Genomic DNA, 12,264 nt, shown 5'->3' on the forward strand with positions numbered 1-12,264 from the left:
GTTAATACTATGATGCTTTAAATATTTTTTTTAAATGTGTCACCAATTAATTTTCCATAAAAAATTTTTTTTATTAAAAACTCATAATGTAAGTGCTTAATTGTGATTCACCATTTGCAAATATTAGAAGATAATTGCAATATTTGCAATTCTGCGAGTTTTCAGTGTGTCAGAGCGCAGTAACTCCTACACACCTGCAGGTGGAGACACAACTCCAGCATCAGTCAAAAACCCTCCAGAGATCTCCTTCACTCCCACAGAGAGACACGCATCTAAAATAGGAGATCCTGGTTCTCACAGTCCACAATCAGCCCATAATCAGCCCATAATGCATAGCTGGAGTTCAGGGCATGTTTTGTCATTTAGTGTGGGCTGGGCAGAGCTGTAGACGGGCTCTGCCACGTGTCCCGGCTCTCCTGGCGAAGGCCAGAGACTGCCAAAGGAGAGCATCAATATTTACATGACTTTAAATAAATGCCAGCCTGCGTTTGCTCTCTTTGGCTTGTTTTGCCATCTTAGTCATTGGCTTTCTTCCCACCACTCATGCACTTACAGAGAGACACACGTCCAGAAATCAAAAGCAAGCGTCAGCTGAGAGACTGTACACACACGGGTCAAGTGGAGATCCATACAGAGGACTAACACACGACACAACACCAGACCAGAGTTAACAAGAAGAGCGCCAAATGAGAGGAAAAAAACACAACACGTGATTTAAATCAAACCGTAAGAATTAAGGGTCGGTCACACTATGCTTTAGGATCCACTGGCTTGCACTCATACACACGTGAGTGCTAGAGACAGAACACACACGGGCTTATGTGAACTTTACCGTGTTCTGGAGTGAACTCTGACCTGTGAATTCACGTGACCAACAGAAGATCGGTGTGGCCTCTGGATTAAAAGAACGCAAGCGTTGCAGTAAAGTGGACTAGATTGCATACTTTCACGATTTGAATTTATTGTGTAGAATTATGTTTTTATTTAAGGACGCTGCAGAATATGACGTTACGACCGCTGGAATCTTGCTCTTGCATCCACACTAACCTATGATAACACTGTGTTTATTATAAACGTGCTGGAGTTGTGTCGTCTGCCGCTTTAAATGCTCTCGCTCTTTAAAATCAGCTGGACTCTGATTGGCTGTCAGTGTTTTTATTGTGAATTCCAGTGATAGGTTCCTCTGTGTCGCTGTTGTGCTTATGTAGCCCCGCCCCTTTTCAGCGCTGCACTTGTTGCCTTTTGTCTTCCGGTTTGTATTTTCCACAGCGATCTAACGTGAATTTATGAATGAACTTCTCGTTTTAAAATCTTCCTGGTCTACTGACATTTGTTAAGACATGCTTTAAACATTATAATGCTCGTGATGACTTTCGTTAACTCTACAATAAGTAAATCCACTTCACCAGCCAATTACTGTTGGAGAGCGATGCCATAGAAATATACAGAGTGGCCGCAAAACCGGAAGTTCAAAGACAATATTATAAAGATGGCTGCGCACTTGTTTCTCTGGAGCATAAGGTCTACAGTTGTGGAATCAGACCGATTATTAAAACTGTAAAGTTCTAGTCATTGTTAAGGTTATTGTTCTTGGTGTGAACAGGCCGTAACTACCGTCCACTCACTATAAGAGACGAGACTCTCTACTAAAGCAAGTCTCTTCATTAGCTTTACCTCAGAGGAGAACAGAGGGACAAAATATGAAGTGAAGAGTGACAAATCACAAACAAGCATCTCAAACACACACACACACACTCTCTCTCTCTGTCTCTCACACACACACGCACTTACACACTCTCTCTCTCTCTCTCTCTCTCTCTCTTACTCACACACACACACACACACACACACGCGAACACACACTCTCTCTCTCACTCTCTCTCACACACACTCTCTCTCATACACACACACACACCTGAGCTTTCAGGAGTCCCTGTTCAGCAGAGGTAATGTCTGTGATGTCAGCGCTGATTGTGTTCAGTCTGGTCTGGATCTGCTCCAGCGCTCTGGACTCCACCAATCCCGACAACACTACAGAGAGAAACACACAAACACATTATACACACACATCATTCACAGCCAGACATTCATGTAACCTAACATATTTTATATTCATATGTTTTCCTTTAATATGCATAAGGGAAAGTATCATTTTAGAAGCTGTAACTCATTTTTATTAAATTTTCTCCTACTTTAATTACATTTGAGCAGTTTTCCTGCAAATATTGTGTGTTTCTTTGTCACAGAAATGAGCTGCATGTATGATATTCAAATCTACTAGATTTATAAGTTTTCAGATTTAAGTTTTAAGTCGGCGCAATGATATTTTGAGTAAAGCATGTCACACTGTGAAACACTGCTTGCCACAAACATCATCATATACTGTACATCCGGACGATTCCTCTTCTGTAACACATGATTACAATTTTCCGTTGGATTTTGAGTGATTAATAATGAATGTGAATTGGCCCCTCCTAAGATGTGGAATATCAGCAAAGAAATAAAAATAACTGCCTGTGGCTCATTTGTGTGTGTATGTGTGTGTTCGTGTGTGTGTTTGTATGTGTGCGTGTGTGTGTGCGTGTGTGTGTGTGTGTGTGTGTGTGTGTGTGTGTGTGTGTGTGTGTGTGTGCGCGTTCGTGTGTGTGTTCGTGTGTGTGCGTGTGCGTGTGCGTGTGCGTGTGTGCTGGTGTGATTAGCTTGGATCCCAGATGTTAGAGGTCAACAAGTCAAACAATGGAACTTTAGTTTTCCGGTTGTCCCACGAACATTAAACTGTTTGTGTTTGTGTTTTATGCAGCTTTACTTCAGGGGCAGAATAGCTGAAAAACTGCCCAGATGGATTGTGAAAAACTCATTCTGAGGATATCCTTGAAGGTAAAAATTCAATAACATTTTTTTTAAGGATTATGGGTTTGTGCTAGTCTTCGTCATTATAATGATCTTTATATAAATACATCAGCAGACTGTCAGACAGCAGTAAACAAGTGTGTGTGTTTATTTAGCTGTACTGTGGGCACAGAATGATCCCCTGCTGGTCTGACAGCTCAGTTAGGGAACACTATTTTTAAGTAAAGCAACATTTTGTCGTTGTTTTCCTTCTGGTTTAAAACAGTCAATATGATTATCTGTGCATAAAACAATAGAAGTCTGTGGCATGTCCTCGTTCCCATGGCTTGCTAAATGTGGATGTAAAGGAGATTTGCTGAAGCTTTAAGGTTAAACACTGATGTGCTTTTAACTTGGAGCTGTTTCAAGCACAACACACACACACACACACACACACACACACAGGTTTATCAGTGTATAAAAGCTTTCTCAGGGGCCACACTGACATTACAGCCATAAATAGACTGCTCTCTCTCACTCCGCCTCGGCTCTTGTTGGCTCCACATGGTTTACCTGTTGCGTAAGGCACCATTTCTGTCTTTCAATAAAACTGATGAGAACAAGAGAAACAGAGACAGAGAAAGAGAGGTCCATCTTGGGACCAATTCAAATCTCAGCCCAAACCTTATCCAAAACCTGCTCACATAGGCAGCGTTTTAAGGTCACAGTTATACTGCGTTTTATCAGACGTTTTATCCAAAGTGACTTACAGAACATTCAAGGATTGCATAGGTTGGCATTGCTAGTTTATGGCTGCAAAATTATGATTAAACTGATAATCACATTTATACTTGCACATGAAATTCCTAATATTAATCCCAATAATTCCAAATCATGTCAACTATTTTCTTATTGTAAGTGCATTTGTTCAACAATCACAATGGCAAACAATAAACCCGAGATCCATGACTGGGAAGGTTTGGCAGATTTAGTCGCAGAAAACAGCACGAGCGGTTCGTGAAGCAGCCCAGACTGGCTGTATGACACTGATTTGAGAAGATATATCGCGATGGAGATCGCTAACATGTTTGTCAGTGTTTTCAGATCATCTGTGCTTCTTTTGCAGTGCAGAGAGCGTGTGCACATGGTTGTCAGTTTGGGAAGTACGAGCAAAACAAAGAATGCAACCTTTTAAGAGAAAAGCTCTGATTTAACTCTTGACATCTGGCAACCGAGGCCAATGCAAACACCAATGCAATGTTACCAATGCAAGATAACACAAATGTCACATAAAAAAATAAAAATAATAATAGGATAAATATTGCAGATTTTGGGATCAAGATTAAAATACGATTAATCACACTAACAAATTGCATTTACTGCCTTTTACCCTTTATTTCTATGTGTTCCTGCACTGTATTTATGCTTATGATTTAGATTATCATCAAAATCCATTTAAGGCAAGAGTAACTACAAAAGCACTTAAATGGAAATAAAAGCCTATGTGTCAAAAAACAATCAGATATGTAAAATCATCAATGAAATCTGACAATTATATAATACATTTGATCTCTTTAGCTCAAATCACTCTTAAAAATGTATTTTTCAGGAATGTTCATTTCATGTGTTTGCAAAAGTAAACTATAGAAAAGGTGAATGGCTGCTCTACTGTCTAGCAAAAAAACTGTATGTGAGACAAGCATGTACAAATTCACAGTACTCAAAAAACAGTATCTATGTGAAAAGTCCCCGGATGACCTTCTACCACCGGAGAGACTCTGAAGTGTGCATACGATATCCCATGAGGCCACGGGAGAGGAGCTGTGAATGGCAGTAAAGTGATGCAGACAAGTCACTTAGCAACTTAGCTTAGCAACATGCTAACGGCTCTATTAAAATCAATTGTGAGTTGAGTCTGCTGTGCTATTTTTTTGTGGCGTTATTATTATCCATGAAGAGTGTTTGAAATGGATGAGGTTCCAGTTCAATTTGAACATCTAAGTAGATGTTTACATTAACTTTTGAGGTAATATTTTGTCTTTTTAGGAGCTTGACAGAATCAGTTACAGTCTATTTTAAAGCATGGAAAGAGCAAGTTGGACATGCTTAAAAATTCCTCCTTTTGTGTTCGAGTCATCTGAGTTGGAATAACATGAGGGTGAATGAACGATTACATTTTGGCTGAACTATTTCCTTTAAAGGAATAGTTCAGTTAAAAATGAAAAGAGTTTGAAAAGAGTTTGCTAAACACACAAAACAATATATATATTTTGAAGAATATGGTTAACCAACAGTTGATGGACCCCATTGACTTCCATAAAAATACTATGTAATCAACTGTTTAGTTTCCGACATTCTTTAAAATATCTCATGTTGTGTTCAGCAGAGGAAAGAAACTCCTACAAGGTTTGGAGAAACTTGAGAGTGAGTAAATGATGACAGGATTTACATGTTTAAGTGAACTATCCCTTTAAATGCAATCCTGTAGGAATAGTCTGTTCTTTCTCCAGAAATGATTTAATTTCTCCTTGATTTGTTCCTTAGAATGAAAAGCTAAACCACCAATTTTCACAATCCCAAGCTCCCTCAAATTGCAGGCTGGAGCGACATTCTTTAAATGTCATGAGAGTGTTTTGTAAGGGCTGTAATTTGGGGATGTGTACCTGTAGTGATGTCCTGCTGCCGTGTGTTGAGCTCTTGAACGGTTGAGCTGTGGCGGGATGCCAGCGCCGTCACACTGGGCCTCATGGTATCAGGAACACCGGGTTGTGCGGTCAGACGCTCCGTCCGAACACAGAGATCTTCCACCTGCGGCTGAAGCTTTTCCAGCTCTGCTATCCGAGCCTGAAACACAGATACAGATCCATATCTGCTGTTAACAAACTCAGAATCACATAAGGCATTCGGAGTTGTTCTAAGCTCCTTCATTGGCAACCTTTGACATTCATGGAATCCTTCCATTCTACAAAAGGTTATTTACACTCTTAAAAATAAAGGTTTCAAAATGGAGTTTTAGCTGTGATCCCACACAAGAACCATTTTGGGTTCCCTAAAGAACCTTTCAGTGATCAGTTAAACATTGTTTAGTGTGCAATGGCACATTTTAATAATCTTTAAAGAACCTTTTGTGGAATGGAAAGGTTCCATGGATGTTCTTTATGGAACCATCAATGCCAATAAAGAACCTTTATTTTTAAGAGTGGAGAGTGGGAAAAAAGTTATTTAGATTCTTAAATGTTCTTCAAATGAAGACAAAATGGTTATTTTAAGCACTGTTCACTGAAAGGATCTTTGAGGAACCCTAAATGGTTTTATTGCATTGCTGCGAAAACCCCCTTTTTGGAAACCTTTATTTTTTATTTATTTGTTTGAGAGTGTACAGTAGTAGTGAAAATATTTTTTACTTTACTCAAGTACATTTTCCAAGTATCTGTACTTTATCAGAGTGTTTTGAATGTTAAGTAAAAGTTTCCCAAAGAAAAACACTCTGATAAAGTACAGACACTTGAAAAATGTACTTAAGCAGTGTAAAAATACTTCCCTACTGTCCACCTCTGCAGTTACATATCTGTTAACATCTGATCTGAGAACAGTATCTTGCATAAAGTGGCCTGGAATTTGACTGACCTCACAGTCGTCTCTGAGTGTCTGGAGTTCCTGCTGGTTGTCTTTGACTCCAAAGTCTTTTGAGGAGATCAACCATTTCTCCTGTTCCTGCAGGACTCCATCGGCAGCATTCAGTCCTGATAGAACCGACGCCACCCGCTCTAGAACTTGAGCTCGGTTCCTCAGCTCCTGGATCAGGTTCTGGCAGCTCTCCCATTCCTTACGCACAGAGTCCAGGCCAGAACGGGCCGCCTCTGCAGACAGACCTTCTATAAAGACAGATGGAGTAAATGTAATCAGTAGGAGAAGACAAGAACCATCATGTATCTTAATAAACCCATAATAATTCCCAACCTTTCTCCAACTGTTCAATCATCTTCTCTCCATTCTCCACCAACTCTTTCACCAGAGCCTCATTCTCAGCATGCTCCACCCCCAGGACCTACAGAGACGGGACAAAAATATTCAGTAGGCCAAATATATGAACTAAGTAAATGTTAGTGTGGGTCAACAGAGGATGTCACCTGTAGTTTTTCCTTCAGGTCAGGCGAGTCTCCAGCAGCTCCGGCAGATGATTTCCATGCAGCCAGCTGAGACAAAAGCTTGGGAACATCGGTTTCAGCTCTAAAAAACACAAACACATCACATCAGAGTTCACATGAGGGAGTGCTACAGCTGAGCAGAACAACAGAGAAGATGTGCAAACACTGCATAGCTTATGCTAACGTTCACATAATGTGCTAATTTTGAACATAGGCAAAACCGTATAATGAAAATAAATTATGATATTTTTAGCTTGAACAGCTGCTAATCTGTAATGCTTTGACATTTTAATTGTCAGAAAACACTGTCTGGAATGACATCAGATAGCCTGTGTCAAGCAGGTCCAATATTATTTTTATTTTTTTTGTGTGTAGTCCATTACAGGATAAACACTGGGATTTTTTTTCCTTTTTTTTATTATTATTGCAGCCGAAAATGACTGAATCTGACTGAAAAATACAAAACACAAGTTTGCATTAAATTCAGTCATTGTGTGAAATCCTGGAGGGACTGATTCATATTTCTAGGGTTTTTGTCAGGTATGTTTGTTTGTCGTACAGTCTCCTGAGCTCGCCGTCTGTATCTAGATGTCGTCTTTTGGGTGGGGCGGGTGGTGGAAGCTCTCGGTCGCTGCTGGTGAAGGTCTGCTCCATCCGTGTTGTTACTGTTGTGATGGTCTCCATGACAACCCTCTCCTGTACATGGGACATCCTGGTCACAGACACTGCTTCGGTTACCTGGAAACAGAACAGACACATGGAATCAATGTTAGATAAAAAGCTCATGTGCGACAATACACACAAGAGAGATGTGTATCTGACCTGGCTGGAGCAGTCCTCGAGTTTTTGGACCAGGTTGTCCCAGCGTTGGGTTAATTGGTCTGTGTCTGTCTCGATCCCCTGAGCCGCGGCTGGACTGTTTAACAGCACCATCACGTCCTGTCCAGCATCTGACAGAGCACTCAGGGTCCTCCGCTTCTGGGCCATGTCCTCCTTAAGACTCTGCCATGGGTTCAGAGGTCAAAACAGTGATGCTCTTATCGACCAGGCAGAATTCAGCCGAGTAATGTTAATTGTTATCATAACCTCAGCTACAAATAGAAAGTTATGCATGTTTGTCTACTCACGGCTAATCTGCGGACGCTGCCATTTATTTCACTGGGGTCTTTAAAATCACAAGTCTGAACTTCAATCAAGGCCTTCTCCTTTTCTGCTAGCCATGATCCAAACAAACTCTGAGTGGACAAAAAAAAGAAAGAAATAATAAGACATTTAAATAAGTCAAGTGATAAGAATAGTACTTTGAAAGCAAAAGAAAAGTTGATTTTCCAAAGCAAAAATGCATCATCATTCATATGTTGCTCCGAAAAAAAAAGAGAAAATAATCATACCGCCCATCTCTACACAGTACTTTGCCATGCAAGCGTAAAACTACACTAATTTACTGTAATATCATAGAGAAAATCTTCTGATTTACATCACAGTTCAGTTTTCTGTAACTGCAAACTGACGGAAGTGGTCTAGACAGGTCAAGATTGTGTGCACTCTACACTAATGATGTACTGGGTCAATGGTAATGGTATCTGCAGGTCATAAACAGCCATAATTCAATCTCACTCTTTCCCAGAATGCAGTCTGAACTGTTAAAAATAGCAACCTGACCCTTAAATGCATTCAATGAACATTACTAGTCCAAGATAAGAGCACAACACAATAGGGCCCAACACAGAGCCCTGAGGCACACCTCCGATAATTTTTTAGCCAGCAGCTGTAGTAAAGTCAGGTTTGTGCTGGATTGAAATTAATGTATGGATGGGCAATATATATATATATATATAAATAACATTTAAATTTTGTTTAAATTTGCAAAATCCATAAACTCAAGTAACTATCAATGATCATTATCGGCCTCATTATCAATTTTGTGATTTGTAACAGTGCAAGTTTGTATTTTTGGTATCAGGCCTCACCTGGTCATCAAGCAGCCGCTGCCACACCAGCTGCATTTCCTCGAGTTTGTTCCAGCGTTCCTCCGTCCAGCGACACACTGCCGCCCAGCGCTCCCCCAGTGACTGGGAAGAGCAGAAGGAAAAACAAGAGAGAGAAAGTTATTCACTGAAGGACTTTTCACACACTTTTATGTCCTCTGGGAGTGTCAAATGTCTGTTCAGCTCCAAGTTTCTTGCTGCACTGCATACAATGAATTCTCAACACTGCGTCCAACATTAATAGATCTCATTCCTTAGAAGAGCGATCAGTACACCCATGGAAGAAGCTTAAAACAACTTGGTTTCATTACCTTTGCACTTAAGTAAGAAGAAATTTACTATAAGATTCATTATTTTCTGCATTCACTGTAAGATATAAACAGCTTTCACCTTGATCTCAAGTCAAACCCTGCAGGTACTGTCAAATAACATAATTCAATTTGAAGCAAAACGAACAAAATATAAATATGATCAGAAACAGCTTTCTAATGAGCAAGTGTTCAGCAGTATGGACCAGGGTTTGCATTCTGTTTCACTATATATGGTTATGTGTTTTGTTTCACTACTGGTCCATGAAAATTAGAGCTGAAGAAACACCAAATGACAGTAAAAAAAAAAGTGGCATAAAAACTAATGATTTCTATTGTCTGAAGACAATAATGGCTCTAACCAGACACTGCCATCTTAAAGTTACACTAATTCTGACACAACAAAAAAATGCATCATTTTATCCACTACCTGCAGTTGGTCCTCCAGGGCAGCAGTGGCGCTCTCCCCACTGTTCTCATCCACAACCACAACCATGTGCGTGAGAGAGTTCACCTTTACCTGCTCCACCTCCAGATCATTCTGCAACACCTGAAGATGTAGTGCAGTGAACAAAGGTCAAAGGTTAGGGTCTAAAGAAGATCTAAAGTTTTATCAATTTTCTTAATTTACTCTCAACAAAATGTGTGTGTGTGTGTGTTAGGTTGAATATGACCCAGGCATGTTCTCATGTTGCACAGAATATGTAGTAAAAATGTAGGATGTAGTAAGATACAGAGTGGATATGACATTTTTGACTTGAGGTTCTGTACCAAGTATGAAAGTGTGCATGAACGAGCCTCCATATATAGCGTGGACGCGCTTGGGTGATGTGGTCCCCTTCCTATGAGACCGTGAGACTCCTAAATATAAGCATGTGTGTGGGAGCGAACGTGTGTGTGCTCTTCATTCGCTAGCTGAACAAACATGCCGAGGTCGTGTTTGCCCCTCGTTCACTGGGGCATGTGCTGATTTGCTTATTCATTCTTCTCACAACTCAATCTCTTTCCCCTTTCAGCAATCATGGTAAATTCACATTGGAGAAAACTTTTATTTGCAAACAGGTTATGCACACACACGGGACCTCTGATGCGAGTCATTCATTAACCACACAGGACTCCTGAGGACAGTTTTATTGCCCAGAGGTCACGATTTCAGGAGAGTTTATAAAAGTTAATATCCACTTTGTCTCATAATTCTCTTTTAATGTTTCTTAGTAATCTTTTTCTAAAATTTTAAATCTATTTTCCCTATTTCTCACAATCATCAATTGACTTTTCCAATCCGGCCATTTGTCCGTCAAGCTTTAAAGCTCACTGAACTGTTGGACACGTACAAAACCTCTTCTTTCTTTGGAAAATTCCTTTAACAATGGCAAACGGGTGTTATGTTGCATGTAATTTGGTACTAGGTATCCAGAGTGGCTGTTTAATGGAGTTTTATTCGTTCTCTTCCCAAAATCAGCCAGAAATCTTGAAAAATGCAAGCGTTGGATCAGACTTGTCCTTCATTCGTTTTAATTTCCATGATATTTATTCAGTTGAATAAAAAGATTGTACAGATAAAGAGTGTGTGTACAACTGTTGTGCATCTGTTGACTTCATCTTATATCTGGATTATTTGGTTTTAAAACAGAAGAATACTGAATGGACTCAGGTGTGAATCTTCGGTTTCAACAGCTCTGATAAGTAATACATAATGTGACATGCAGCCAAAGTTATTTTTATTTATTTAAATCTCAGTAGTTAAAGACACTTAATATAAAGGGAGACCAGAAAAACTGTATGTTAAAGTCATTGTTCATGACATGTCGATTGTTGACTTCTTGTTTGCTTAGATTTCCCCTTATAATTGTGCGATATCATTTTTTTTTTTTACATTTATAATTATCTGTATAGCGCTTTTCACAATATATATCGTTTCAAAGCAGAATTTCTTCTACTGTTATACTTAGTGTTTCTACACAATCTAATACAAAAGCTTGTGCTTTCTGACTTGTTTGTGCTTGTGCTTTTTTTAACATTTATATTATAAAATATATTGACTAAATTAGAAATAAATAATTTGAAAATTAATATGAATTATATTTGCTAAATTCTGACGATAGATGATAGCGTTTACCTTTCTAGTACTAATAAAAGAAAAGCAAAAGCTATAACAGTGTTTGTATAACGTTTACTTTCTTTGTTTGAAAGCTCTGTCTAATAATTGATTACACCGAATTGTTAAACAGTGACAGTAAACGAATGAAGATGGAGAATAAGAGCTCAGATGCTGGCGTTCTCCGTGATTTCAAAATAATAGTCCCGCATGCAATCAAAATAAAAGTCCCTCCAACACATCAAAACACGTTGCCGATAATAAAAAATAAATCAAATATCGGCCGATTTATAACAACCACTAATCAAAACGTGTGTATCATAACACAGTTACCAATAATACCCAGTCTTACATTTATTAGAGAAATCAAATGTATCCCTTACTTTGTGCTGCTCTATCTGTGCCAGATATCCCTCCATGTCTCCTGCTATTGGCTCCGTCTCCATCTTCCGGATCCGCCCCTCTGTCTGCGTCAGCCAATCGGAGAGCTGCTGGAGCTGCTGCTGCTGAAGGTCCATCAGAACCTCATGAAGCCTGAAGATGGAGGAGAGAGAGAGGTCATGTTCAAGCACTCTCCTCAAACACAAGAGTCCGTTATGAACGTGTGTGTGTGTGTGTGTGTGTGTGTGTGTGTGTGTGTGTGTGTGTGTGTGTGTGTGTGTGTGTGTGTGTGTGTGTGTGTGTGTGTGTGTGTGTGTGTGTGTGTGTGTGTGTGTGTGTGTGTGTGTGTGTGTGTGTGTGTGTGTGTGTGTGTGTGTGTGTGTGTGTGTGTGTGTGTGTGTGTGTGTGTGTGTGTGTGTGTCTGTCTGTCTGTGTGTGTCTGTCTGTGTGTGTCTGTCTGTCTGTGTGTGTGTGTGTGTGTGTGTGTGTGTGTGTGTGTGTGTGTGTGTGTG

The 12,264-nt window shown here is 39.7% G+C and overlaps 1 protein-coding gene across 7 annotated transcripts in view; it reads right to left on the reverse strand.

The window, feature by feature from the left end:
• Positions 1-12,264, reverse strand: part of utrn (utrophin) — a gene marked incomplete at its 3' end in the record, with an annotated part of 239,454 nt that overhangs the window by 192,234 nt on the left and 34,956 nt on the right. For all 7 annotated transcript variants that reach the window (XM_082144953.1, XM_082144951.1, XM_082144949.1 and 4 more), the window contains exons 11-21: positions 11,755-11,905; positions 9,704-9,823; positions 8,948-9,049; positions 8,105-8,212; positions 7,800-7,979; positions 7,537-7,715; positions 6,960-7,059; positions 6,790-6,877; positions 6,457-6,704; positions 5,493-5,673; positions 1,916-2,031 (exon numbers count right to left, since the gene is read on the reverse strand). In XM_082144953.1, coding sequence (XP_082001079.1) covers positions 1,916-2,031; positions 5,493-5,673; positions 6,457-6,704; positions 6,790-6,877; positions 6,960-7,059; positions 7,537-7,715; positions 7,800-7,979; positions 8,105-8,212; positions 8,948-9,049; positions 9,704-9,823; positions 11,755-11,905 — 1,573 coding nt within the window. The remainder of the gene's footprint in view (positions 1-1,915; positions 2,032-5,492; positions 5,674-6,456; positions 6,705-6,789; positions 6,878-6,959; positions 7,060-7,536; positions 7,716-7,799; positions 7,980-8,104; positions 8,213-8,947; positions 9,050-9,703; positions 9,824-11,754; positions 11,906-12,264) is intronic.

This window comes from Leuciscus leuciscus (assembly GCF_965113295.1).
Source record: "Leuciscus leuciscus genome assembly, chromosome: 18".
In the NCBI taxonomy this organism is placed as follows: Eukaryota; Metazoa; Chordata; class Actinopteri; order Cypriniformes; family Leuciscidae; genus Leuciscus; species Leuciscus leuciscus.